The 12,500-nt window shown below is 49.7% G+C and overlaps 1 protein-coding gene across 1 annotated transcript in view; it reads left to right on the forward strand.

The window, feature by feature from the left end:
* The window catches only part of robo1 (roundabout, axon guidance receptor, homolog 1 (Drosophila)), a 158,205-nt gene that overhangs the window by 124,530 nt on the left and 21,175 nt on the right, over nucleotides 1-12,500 (forward strand). The window contains exons 15-18 of the mRNA XM_062552402.1: nucleotides 387-621; nucleotides 2,158-2,279; nucleotides 4,555-4,726; nucleotides 8,322-8,522. Coding sequence (XP_062408386.1) covers nucleotides 387-621; nucleotides 2,158-2,279; nucleotides 4,555-4,726; nucleotides 8,322-8,522 — 730 coding nt within the window. The remainder of the gene's footprint in view (nucleotides 1-386; nucleotides 622-2,157; nucleotides 2,280-4,554; nucleotides 4,727-8,321; nucleotides 8,523-12,500) is intronic.

The following is a 12,500-nucleotide window of genomic DNA, read 5'->3' on the forward strand; positions in this document are numbered from 1 at the left end:
GCGCTGCCAAATCCATTCGTCAGGCCTTCTGCACCGGAATGGCTCGGTTCTCCGCCGGTAACCGGCACAGTTGCGCGTCCCACTGCCAGACACTACAATCCAGTCTCCAGCACCAGAATGGACACGGCTCATTCCACGTCGGCACGGTTTTGCAGAACTGGCCCGGACGACCCACCCACACTATTCACAACGGTTGACAGGCCCCATGTATCTAAATGACTGACTTCTTATTCACATTAGCATGACCACAGAGTCCTGCCCAACTGAATGAGTTGATGAAGACAGATCAGGCTCCTTCTTGTTCCAACACGGCACAAGCCCAGTAGCATGAGTCTCCATTTGTGCACAGTGCAGCATCAGTGAAACTGTTGTGATTTTGCCTCCAGGTGGAGCAGCAGTCCCAGTACATCCAGGGCTACAAGGTGATGTACCGGCCCACGGTGGCCGAGGGGCAAGCGCGGGGGGACTGGGCCGTGTTCGAGGTGCGGACCTCCGGGGAGGACAACGCCGTGGTGCCCGGCCTCAAGAACGGAGCCACCTACGAGTTCAAAGTGCGGCCCTTCTTCAACGAGTTCATGGGCACGGACAGCGACGTCAAACTGGCCAAGACCCTGGAGGAAGGTAGGAGAGCAAAGGATTGTTTTTTTTCTTCTCCCTGTGAAGGTTTGTTTTTCTTTCTTTCTTTCTTTCTGTTTTTCTTTCTTTCTTTCTGTTTTGATTTCTTTCTTTCCTCTCTTTCTTTCTTTTTTATGGTCTTTGCGGGGGCCTTATTTTTAATTTGCAGTATTTGTCTAAACCTGTGAGCAATCCATCCTCCTCGCCATGCTTCATTGGGCTGTTGGCTGCAGGCTTAAAGAGAAAGAGGATTTGTGCCTTGAGCGTATTTATGTGGTGTTCTGACCAAGAAAGGGAGGGCGTCGCGTCGGCCTTTTTGGAAATAGTACCCCGGGAAATCCGCACAGAAGACAAGGAAACCAAAATACAAGTACAAATGACTAGCGTGCTAATTGTTCCAGGGGGTGTGGTTGCGTTCGTTTCTGGAAGTCCTCTGGGGTTTGGTACTGGCCCAAAGTCCAATTTGCGTTTGTATGTGTGTGTTTGTGTGTGTGTATGTGTGTGTGTGTGTGTGTGTGTGTGTGTGTGTGTGTGTGTGTGTGTGTGTGAGTGTGTGGTGAGAGGGTGACAAAAAAGACTTTAGGAGGGAGCACAGTCAGCACACTAACACTAACGCTGAGGAAGTTGTTTGCATGTGGGAGCAAGAAAAGAAATGAAAGTGAATGAACGAGTGCAGAAGGAAATGAGCAGAGAGAAGGATGGAAGGATGTCGAGATGTGTTAAAAGCCTTTGTGTGAGCATCTGACTCACGCCAATAAACACGCTAGCTAACGTGCTAACACCCCCGCACTGTGTGAACCTGGTTGCCAATTGTTTTGAGGGAGCAGAGCCGTGTTGTTGACGCCCATGCCCAGGTGAGTTGGCGCGCCATCCGACAGCGGTGCCTCCCGACGGTACCCACCGTCTAGTGCGGCTCTCGTAATCGCGCGTCGGAATTACAGTCATCAGGGAGAAGCACGCGTGTGCATTCCAAACACGCCAATTAGACGTCCTTCTGAGCTCTGTACAGTCGCAAAACAGTCATCAGAGAAGGAGGATCCTCAGCCTCTTTATCTATGCTCCACAGCACTCTCTCTTCTTCTCTTTCTCTCTCTCTCTCTCTCTTTCTCTGTCTCCCTCTCTCTCTCTCTCTCTCTCTCTCTCTTTCTCCCAGCCTTGCTTTGCTAAATGAGCCTGTGGTCTGGCAGGGGAACAGAGAGAGAAAGTTACTTTTCGAGCCCACAGCCTCCAGTCTCCACAAGGGACTATTTACTCCCAATTAGCCCCGCATTGATTTTCTATTACACTTGAAATTAGCCATTGATAAGCACAACTGACAGATTAACATTTTCGTTTGATTCTTGTCAGGCAGCAGCTTTCATCTTAGCTAATCGAGTACTTGGAAGACAGGCACACATCCCAACATAAAGATGGTGCTCGTAGAGGTCTCGGTGTGTGTGTTTCTTTCTGTGTGTGTGTGTGTGTGTGTGTGTGTGTGTGTGGGGAAGTTGTGTTTGTGTCCGAGTATAAACACGTGTTTTGTTGCTTGCTCCCTTATCTCAGCTCCCAGCGCTGCCCCTCGGGATGTTACCGTGACCGAGAGCGGCGACAATGGCACCACCATCCTGGTCTCCTGGCAACCGCCTCCAGAGGAGGAACAGAACGGCGTGGTCCAGGAATACAGGGTAAAGTCACCTCACCTCTGCCTCATTCAACAAGAGAAAATGAACAACTGAATGAATCAGTCATGGATGTTTGAATAAGGGAGAAGGCAGTCATTTTACTCTTTCATGCAAAGTCATGCTCTTTGTTCAAGAACATATTCTTGATCTATGGCAGATACAGTTACACTTGCACACTGTGATGGTAGAGACTTATGTGTATGCGCTTGAACTATGCATCTCAGTGAGGAGACAGAGAATCCATAGGGAGGTAATAGTTGGGAGACACCGCCATCTGCTGGTAGGCATGCTGTTCTTTCACGACGGTCTGTGTGCTTCCCTTTATGTCCGGATCATAGAACATACATGTTCAGGGTGTAACCTAGACAGTGTTGCCTTGTTTGTTTACTGTGTTCCAAAAATGTAGAACTACTATTGGATGATTTATCATTTATTTCAGTCCATGTAACCATGGAAACCATATTCCCAAGTAGACACCACCGGGTTGAGGTCAGGGCAGTTCACATCTCAGGAGGATGAATGCAGCGAAACTCTTTGAAAACAGCCAATGGGATCAGTGCTATTGCAGTAGAGGCAGCATAGATGTATAGACTATATAGCTTTATTATGTAGTAGCTGGTATCATATTGGTATATCACTTACCTATGTCTTACACTAGAGTATAATTAACCACTTTTTCCTTACCTCCCCTTGCCCTTTGTTCAACCTATGCAGTATCCTTACAGTAGGCTCATTCACCCCCCTTTTTAGTATGTGTAATTGACTACGTGAATAACACCAATGTCTTCTGCCAATGTGGTCCAGGCATTTTGATTTCCTCCTGAATGTGTAATATCATTTGGAATGCAGGGATTGTGTGTGAGAGAGAATGTGTGTGTGTGTGTGTGTGTGTGTGTGTGTGTATGTGGGTGTGAGGGGTGGGAGTGTGAGCTTAAAGAGGCTGGCTGCTCAGAGAGGTGTAAGCCGGCGCTCATATTCCAGGTAAACGTTTTGGCGGCGGCAGGTTCGCTGAGCAATTTCACGCTTGTTAAATCTGGCGCAGGAAAGAGAGAGGGAGACAGAAAGAGAGAGAGAGGGAGACAGATAGAGAGAGAGAAAGAGAGAGAGAGAGAGGGAGACAGAGACGTGCCTCACTCGTTACTGCCACATCTCTCGCCAGCGGCTCCTCTCTCCACCGCACTCCTCAAAGACACTCCGCCCGTCCGCTTGCCGAGGATTCTGGGGGACCGTCTAGCTCCTCAACCACCGCCAGCCTCCTTCTCTCTCTCCCTCTCTCTCTCCCCTCCCCTCCTCCTCACTCTCTCCCCCTCTCCACCTCCTCCCAGAAGAACAGAGAAATGTCTGCTAGCATTTTCTGTTTCTTTTTATTTTGTTCTCCCCTCTCGCCTTTTTTTTTCTCTCCTTTGGTGGAGAAAGAAAAGTGCTCCATAAAACAAAACAGTCAGATCCGGGGGTTTGGAAGTCGATGCAGCGCTCTCGAGCTGTGAGCCTCCGAAATTGAGTTAACCGCGGAAAAGAGGGATCACCTTTCCGTCTGCGCGGGATCGCTGGCGTTCGGGCCCGTAATTGTGTTATGCTGCCGGTGAGCTCGGGCCGAGCCCTTGTTTTCCACCGGGTCGGGCAGAGGGGTCGCGTGTTATGACTACCGAGCCGGACCGCGCCACGGCCCCCCCCCCCCCCCCCCACCCCGTGCGTTAGCCTCCGAGGGAAGGGGAGACGAGTCAGCTGAGTGGAGTCAGCCAGAGCTCCCGCTCCCTTTGGCAGAGAGAGAACTCCTCGCTTGTCGAGACCCCCCTCCGGAATCGGGCGGTTGGAGCGAACACACAAACAGTGGGAAAATCTGAAAGTCATTTGCGAAAATAAAGAGCCAAGATGAAACGAGGGGTTCTTTTCAGAGAGAGAGAAAAGCATGCTGCTCTACGGCCAGTTACAAAGTGGCTCCGAATCAAGCCATGTCAACAAACAATAGCTTTCTGCCCCGTTCAGCTTTCTCTTCTCTCTCTTCACCCCTTCGCTTCCCACACTGTAATGACATAAACAAACCTCAACATCCCAGCGGTCTCCGGGCGGATAATTTGAGTAGTTTCACTTGCATTGACAGGGGGACCGAGCCAAGTTAGGCTGCATTTGCAAACGGATCTCAATACACCTGCATCATTGCAGCAGAACTCCTCAGGTCCCACTTCAAGCATCCAAACATCAAGTTGTGATACGAGTACTCTCATAACGGAGCCCCTCTGCTTCCCCTTCTCCTCTCCCCCCACCCCTCCCCCTTTAGGTCTGGTGCCTGGGCAATGAGAGCAAGTACCACATCAACCGCACGGTGGACGGCTCGACGCTCTCGGTGCTCATCCCCAGCCTGGCCCCCGGGGTGCGCTACAGCGTGGAGGTGGCCGCCAGCACCAGCGCCGGCCCCGGAGTCAAGAGCGACATCACCTACTTCCAGCTGGGTGAGTAGACGGAAACTTGCAGCCTGGAGACCTTCTCAAGAGATAAAGTGCAATTGTTTGCCTGTGGGATGATACGTTGACATCGCAGGGCAAGAGTTCCTGTCTTTCTGGATACAGTATCATAAGTGTCATCAGATCTCATTCTACCAACTACGGGCAAAATTATACTGTATATCTCATTTGAATAAACCAAGACTATCAGGATAGCTACTTTTATCAAAGTTATACCAGTGTCCATAAATAATGTGGATAGATCAGGTCAGGGGTTAAATCTCCAGGGTTTGTATAGGCTTTGGGCACACTGCAGTGAGACACTATGTGTGAAGCGGATGCTTTAGTGCCATCTAGTGTAAGCATAGATGCAGTATGGTTTTTACCCACCCTGAGCAGTGTTGCCAGTGTCTCCATAGTAACATCTGCAGTACACACGCATACACACACTCACACACCAAAGGACTCGAGCAACTTCACTTGGCAGTGTGCGCATAAACAACTATATCGATGTCTATCACACTACGATAGCCCGATTGCAGAACTCATCACTATTGATTGCCTTTAAGCCGTTAATCCGCATAAATTGCTACACTAATAGGAATGAATTGTGCGAGTCGTTTTTATGGCCACTGCAGAGGAACGCCGGGCTATCCGAGAAAGCCTTGGCACGCCGGGCCCCCCTGCTGTTCCGCGGCGGCGTTCTCAGATGTGTAATATTATAAATAATTACGGTCCGATCATTAGCGCGTCATTCTGCCACCATCGGGCCCGCTGGAGAGGCGGGAGTGGCAGGAACACGCGCGTCGTTAATCTCTTAATGCCGTGTTTGACGGGTTCCCAGAGTAGTATTTCAATCGCACGCCCCCTCGAGCTGACAGCAATAAAAAAAAAGCAAGAACGTTAATGCGTTATGAGTTAAGAGTTTCTCTTTTTGATGCCGCCGTACACGGATGTTATCTCGTGTGGCGGTGGTGGGCCTCGCCCCAAAACTTTTTTTGCGCGGTGTCGTCCTTATGTGCCGGTGCCAAACTTTTCCCACCGAAAACACGGGTGTAAACTGTGAACCCGCTGACAGCTCTGAGAACTCAGTAGTCTCCGAACACATCAGTGGATGTTTACGCCGTCACAGCTTCTCGTAATGTCTCTATCGAGGCTGGCAGGTTCTCCCCCGCTGCGCTCAAGGATGCTGCACTCTTGAGAATGCATCTGAAACTTCAACTGCTTCTGCTTTCTGGAAGAGTATGAGTACGGCGAAAGCCAAACGGAATCCGAACGTCACAAACATGCATAAACATATCCGTCTGCACACAGCGCAACACGAGTCAGCGCAATGCAACACGGCAGAGAGGGGCTGATAGTAAGTGAGTGAGATAGGAAAGAGTCAGCACGCACACACACTCACACACACCACACACATACTGTACACACACACACACACACACACACACACACACACACACACACACACACACTCATACACACACCACACGTGCACACACATACTGTACGCACACACACACACACACCCACACACACACACACACACACACACACACACACACACACACACACACACACACAACCACAACTCGTGTGTGTCTTCTCTCATTGCGTATTATATCAGTCTGGATGTTTTCTCCTAAGCACTGTAACATGATATAAACAGACTGGGTAGAACACTTTCACCCGTTTAGCTCTCTAACATCGGCACAGCGAAAAAAGGAGGAGGAGGAGGAAGGAGGAGGAAGGAAACTGAGAAGTGTGACCAACAGCATTTGGTCTCGCTCGAGGAGTGGCCCCCTGCACGCCGACCCACAATGCATTTGTCACACTGTGAGGGTTCGCCCGCCGGGCTCCGTCCCACCTTAATGGCCGCTTAGTCACAAACACTCCTCAGCGTCATCAGCCTCCTACTGCAGGAGAGAGCAGGCCAGAGGAATCCATTACTGGGCAGAGGAGACGGAGAGAGAGAGAGAGAGAGAGAGGGGGGGGGGGGGGGGAGAGGGAGAGAGAGAGAGAGAGAGACACAGAGAGAGAGAGAGAGAGAGAAGAAAAAACAGACAGAATGAGAGAGAAAGGCAAGAGAAAGGGGAGAAAGAGATAAAGAGGAAGGGAAGGATTGTAGGAAGTAACACTTAAGCACACACACACACACACACACATGCACCCATGCGTGTGTGTGTGTGTGTGTGTGTGTGTGCTCCTCTTGTTTTGGGAAAAACCTGCTCGCCGCTGGCTGCCGCAGTCTCCGGAGAGATAAAAGGGGCTTTGACATGAAACAAAACATGAAAAAGATGACAAAAAATAAAAGAAAGTAGAGGAGCCTATAAGAGAGAAAAAAACAGTGTGGTGAGCTATGCAACATGAAGGGATTCCTCAGGTAAGGGCAAAGCAGGCCTGTTTCCTCTGAGAGAGACAGACAGAGAGAGAAAGAGAGAGAGAGAGAGAGAGAGAGAGAGAGAGAGAGAGAGAGAACAAGAGGCTTACAGGGAGGAAGCGACTCTTTGTTGTCTACCCTGTAGTCCAGACACTTTGCACATATTCTGTCCATTAATTTTCCGCTCAACTGACAAGCACATACACAAGTGCATCTGACACAGCAGCCGTAGGATGAAGGGAGCTCTGATACTCCACGACTTATTTCATCTCTGATTCTGAAGACAGTAACTAACAGACGCGGAGACTCACTGTCTCCATGTTGTGTGTGTGTGTGTGTGTGTGTGTGTGTGTGTGTGTTTGCAGTGCAGGTGAGCTCAGGTGTGTGTGTGTGTGTGTGTGTGTATGTGTGTGTGTGTGTGTGTGTGTAAAATGTGGCTAATGAAGACCAGAGAGAGGGTGTTGTGTAGGCAACTCTCTGACGTAAAACTGCTGTAAAACTCAAGGGCAGGAATCACTGGAGTCGCACTGTCAACAAATGATGAAAAGCAGGAGAGAAGAGAGCCGCGTAAAAACTTTAATCACAATTTAAAACCGCCTCAAGACAGAGACAGACACACACACACACACACACACACACACCTGCAGAGATGAAAGTGGTCTTTTGTGTGTCACCAGACATGACAACCCTCTTATTTATGCCTTTTTTGGGTTTAGCGTTCCCCTGCATCTCTTTTGAATGCCATTTCAGCATCACCGCTCTCTCCCCCTCTCAGCTTGAAGCGTTGCCATTTCAGCACCTCGCTCTCATTTCTGCTGTTTGCTGTTTCCTCATGTGATGTGTCCCTATTTCATGCACTCGTTCCTTCCACTGTTCCCCCCTTCACCCTTTAGTACCCGTTATTCCGTCTGTTCTTATTTAAGAAATGCATCTCCTGGTGCTCCCTTACTCTTTCATTTTTATATTCTCATATTCTCATTCTCATATATCATACCATTATTTCCCAACTATTAGCCGCGGTTTATTCATTGATTTTACTAAATTTCTTCAGCTATGAGGTTAATACACAGAGGAAATTATTATGGTATTAATATGGTTTTTTACTTAATGAAAACACTGTCATGTGGTTTATACAATGCAGCTAATACACAGGAAATGACTATATATCATATTCTACTGTAATATATTTTGTGTGACGTGCATCCTCTCCTCTCTCTGTCCCAGATGAGACCGGCCGCGTTCGGCAGAGCTTGGACCTGGAGAACACGCTGTCGCAGCAGATCTCCGACGTGGTCAAGCAGCCGGCCTTCATCGCCGGCATCGGCGCCGCCTGCTGGATCATCCTCATGGTGTTCAGCATCTGGCTGTACCGCCACCGCAAGAAGAGGAGCGGCCTCAGCAGCAGCTACGCTGGCATCCGCAAGGGTCAGTCCCCGCTCGCCCGCCGGGCACTCAGCCGGCCACTCACCAGGCACTGGCCAGCAGACCCAGTGCCTTACAGTAGAGCAGAGGGATCCGATTTATTAGAATATATATATATATATATATTTTTTATGCTGGTGGGATTTGTTTTATTAGACCGCATGCTAGAGTAGAGGAATTAGTTTTAGTAGAGTACGTTCTGTAATGGAAGAATTCATATTGTCCAGCATGTTCTAGAATGGAGGCATTCATTTGTGAGAGCGTGTTCTGGAGGTGAAGGGTAAAGAGAGAGAGAAGGTGCCAGGGCTCAGGAGAGTGTAAGTTCTGTGGCGCTCTGTGAGCTACCAGCTCATTTACAGCCTTCATACACCATGCAGACCTCCACCAAGGTCCACCAAGCCTCGGTTCCCAGCACTTCACATCCAGTATGCCTCAGTCTCTCTGTACAGCTCCAGTATGCCTTTGTGTACAACCTCCCGCCCAACACTCTCACACACACACACACACACACACACACACACACACACACACACACACACACACACACACTCACGCAGACTCTCTCACACCCACTCAGCTTCACACTCCATCGCTCTAGGTCACACATGGGGGTGCAAGAGCTCCCGGGGAAGAGAGCCTTAAAAAAAAAAAAAAAAAATGGGCCTCAGTGACAAGTTTTCAAAACAAGCCTTTTGAAAAAAGAAATGCGAGCGAGAGACTGCGAGCAAAAGAGAGAGAATGTTCCTCTATTCCCTTTCATTTCTCTGCCCACTCCAATCCACCAAGGTTACTTTTGAAGTGTGTGTGTGTGTGTGTGTGTGTGTGTGTGTGTGTGTGCCGACGCACTTCCAAAAAGTCTGCACGCTCAAGCTAGAGGGAGGGAGAGAGAGTGACAGAGAGAGAGAGAGAGAGAGAGAGAGAGAGAATTGTGGTGTCAAGCTGTGAGGCTCTGACTCAAAACAAGGACACATCAACCATTCAACAGCTTCAAACTTACCTTGCACTCCACCGATTTTTTAAAGGAGTTACACTTAGAGAATAAACTTGACGGTGTGTTGGATGTGCTTTAGCCTGGAGTTGCTGTGTGTGCGTTTCTGTCTGTGTGTATGTGTGTATGTGTATGCGTGCACACGTTTATGTGTGCCTTTGTAAGTAAGTGTGTGTGTGTGTGTGTGTGTGTGTTTAAAGGAGGGATTGTGTGGCTTCTTTGCACGACTTCTGGAGGATTGACGGGCTTTTCATGCCATCCACAGCCCCTGTGCCCACAACAGTGCAGGGAGCCAGAGAGCTGCTATTACCAGGGGTGTTGTGTTCTTTTCCACGCGCCCGCCACAGCGCTTAAGCTCCAGGCAACCCGGCGAGCGCCACTGGCACTGCCACCGCACTTTCAACCCCTCCGTCAGGCCACTGACTGTGCACACATCCGCTCCCGCCCTGTACGGCACGTTTAAAAAGGCATATCATAACGCTTGAAATGGCAGGGTGACAATGCGCTAAAATGTGTGATTTGATTGGCGTGAAACATAACGCGGTGAGCAAAAAAAGGGCCAAACAGTTAAAAGAGGTGGGATATTCCAATGTCATTGGAGTGGAGACAGTAATGACGTGAAAGGAAGATTCCCCCGTTTTCATTTTTTATCTTTCTGTTTGTCTTTTATCTATGTAGTTCATCAAGTTGGTCGCTCCATCGTTGAGAATCGCAGAGAATTCTCTAGAAATGTCTTTCTCTCTCACACACAAAGCCAAAAGTAGCGACGTTGCGGGTTTTCTTTTCTTCTGTCACCGAGCTGTGGGCTGAATTTACATGTTAGTGTTTGCTGCCAGGGCATCCACGGGACATTATTTATGTGCTTGCGTTGCGGCTGTGTTTGCAAAAACATTTTTCTTTACTGTAACCACACAGCGTTTTTTTTTTCTTCTTCTTCTTGGGCGTACTACTTCAGTTGCCTCCCTTCCTCCACCCTTCCTCCTTCTCCTCCTCTTCCTCCTCTCCTCTTCTTTAGCGTTTGCTTTGAGGACGGCTGGTCGTGCAGTCGCATACTTTTCCCCGCGCTCTGCCCCTGCTGGGCTCAAGAGCGGTCAGTCCCGAGGGCCGGCCGTCCCCGCTGGCCAGTCCTCCCGGCTGTAGCACAAAGGTCCTGTGGTATTTTTAAACCTGTGCAACCTGCCATTTGCGAAGGCCTCTCTCGGCGCGGAGCGGTCGTGCCACGTGACGGCGGAGGCCGCCCTCTGCGGCTAACCTGGCGTGGCGACCGCAGTTCATGCCACCGGAACTGGCCGCTGACCTCAAGAGGCCTTCGTGCGGGCGGAGGGGAGGGAGTTGCCACCCCTTGCCCTGTCGAGTCCTGTGCTACGCCATGCGTTGGCGTGGCTTTTTGATCCCCCCTCAGTGGCCGTCTGTCGCCACGGCGGGTGGAATATGTTCTTGTCCACGGCCCCCCACCCCCTCTCTGCCGACACACACTTGAAAGTCTGTGTGAAAGGCCAGAGGGCAGTGTGTGTGTGTGTGTGTGTCTGTTTGTGACAGATTGTGTCTTGTGGAGGGAAACCACATGAAGAGAGAGCGCTCTCCCCAGCTGGAGTGGGCTCAAGAGGCCAAAGTGGTGCTGAGGGCACACACACGTTTCCAGTTTCATGTGCTCCATGGGAATCTCTGCACACCCTTGAAGTGTGTGTGTGTGTGTGTGTGCATGTTTGAGCGTGCAATTGTGTTTAAGTATGTATGTGCTCTATAGGTAGTTGTAAAAATGATTGGTTCTACTGTATGCATGATTGCACCTGCATGATGTAGCTGTGTGTGCGTGCGTGTGTGTGTGCGTGTGTGTGTGTGTGTGTGTGTGTGTGTGTACCCACACGTCTGTTTGTGTGACTTGAGCCTCTGCCAGGGAGACTTACAGCGACAGGAGATGAGTGGAGCTGACATTCTGTTGTCGCCACGGTAATTTGATTTGTTTATTTTCATCAGGTGGAACATATCCGACGTGAGACCTGGCATGGCGAATGCCCGTCTCCCTCCGCCCGCCGTCTAAGCTGGCGCTCCTAAGATAAACCCATCAGATGCCCACCCCTATTAGGCTCATCCCCGCACCCTTGTGCACTTCAAAAGCAGCGCCCAAGCGCGCACCCAAACAAACAAACAAGTAACAGATAAACAGATAGACATATGACATTTCCAGTCATAACAGACTTAGTTACTCTTCCCATAGACCTGTTCAAATGTAAAAAAAACTTGAGGGGCGCTCCGCCAACATTCTGATCAGTGTTAAACACAGCTGGGATACCGTGTTGATGGCAGCAGCGCATAGCCCCGAGGGGACTTATTGTTATCTTCACTCAGTGGAACGGTTACTGCAAAGGCCAACAACACACCCTTTCTGTTAGAAGACAGGTTTAATTTTGCCCTGCAGCGAAGTCTTTTATTGAGGAGAAGTGGATAAATGGTTTAATGGTTGTGAAAGAGATATACTGTGTGTGTGTGGGGGGAGTGGGGGGGGGGTTGATTGGCACAAAATCTGTGGCATGAGTTTGTCTACACATGTACAATAACACATGCCACAAATTCTAAGGTGTGACATGAATGGGCATGTTTGTATTTTTGGGTACACTACCGGTCAAAACTTTGGGGTCACAAATTTCCATGTAGCATAAAGATGTATTTTTTGCATCTTTATATCTTTTTGCGCAATTTAACCTCTGTTATGTACAGTATGTATTTTGTTTATGTGTGTGTTTGCGCGCGCGTGTTTGTGTGTGTGCGCGCGTGTGTGTGTGTATGTCTGTGAACGCACATGCATGTGTGTGTTTTGACCCCTAGCCCAGCAGGCATCAGACGGCCTGGGTCTAGGCTGGAAGGAGAGGCTGGCCTCACTGTTACCCTCCCCAGCAGGGATGAGCTGCTCTTGGGCTTGAGTGAGAGAAGACAGGGGTGGGGTGTGGTAGGGTAGGGTGGATTGGACTGAAACGGATGGGGAGGGGGACTTA

The sequence above is a fragment of the Sardina pilchardus genome, chromosome 13, assembly GCF_963854185.1.
Source record: "Sardina pilchardus chromosome 13, fSarPil1.1, whole genome shotgun sequence".
Taxonomy (NCBI): Eukaryota; Metazoa; Chordata; class Actinopteri; order Clupeiformes; family Clupeidae; genus Sardina; species Sardina pilchardus.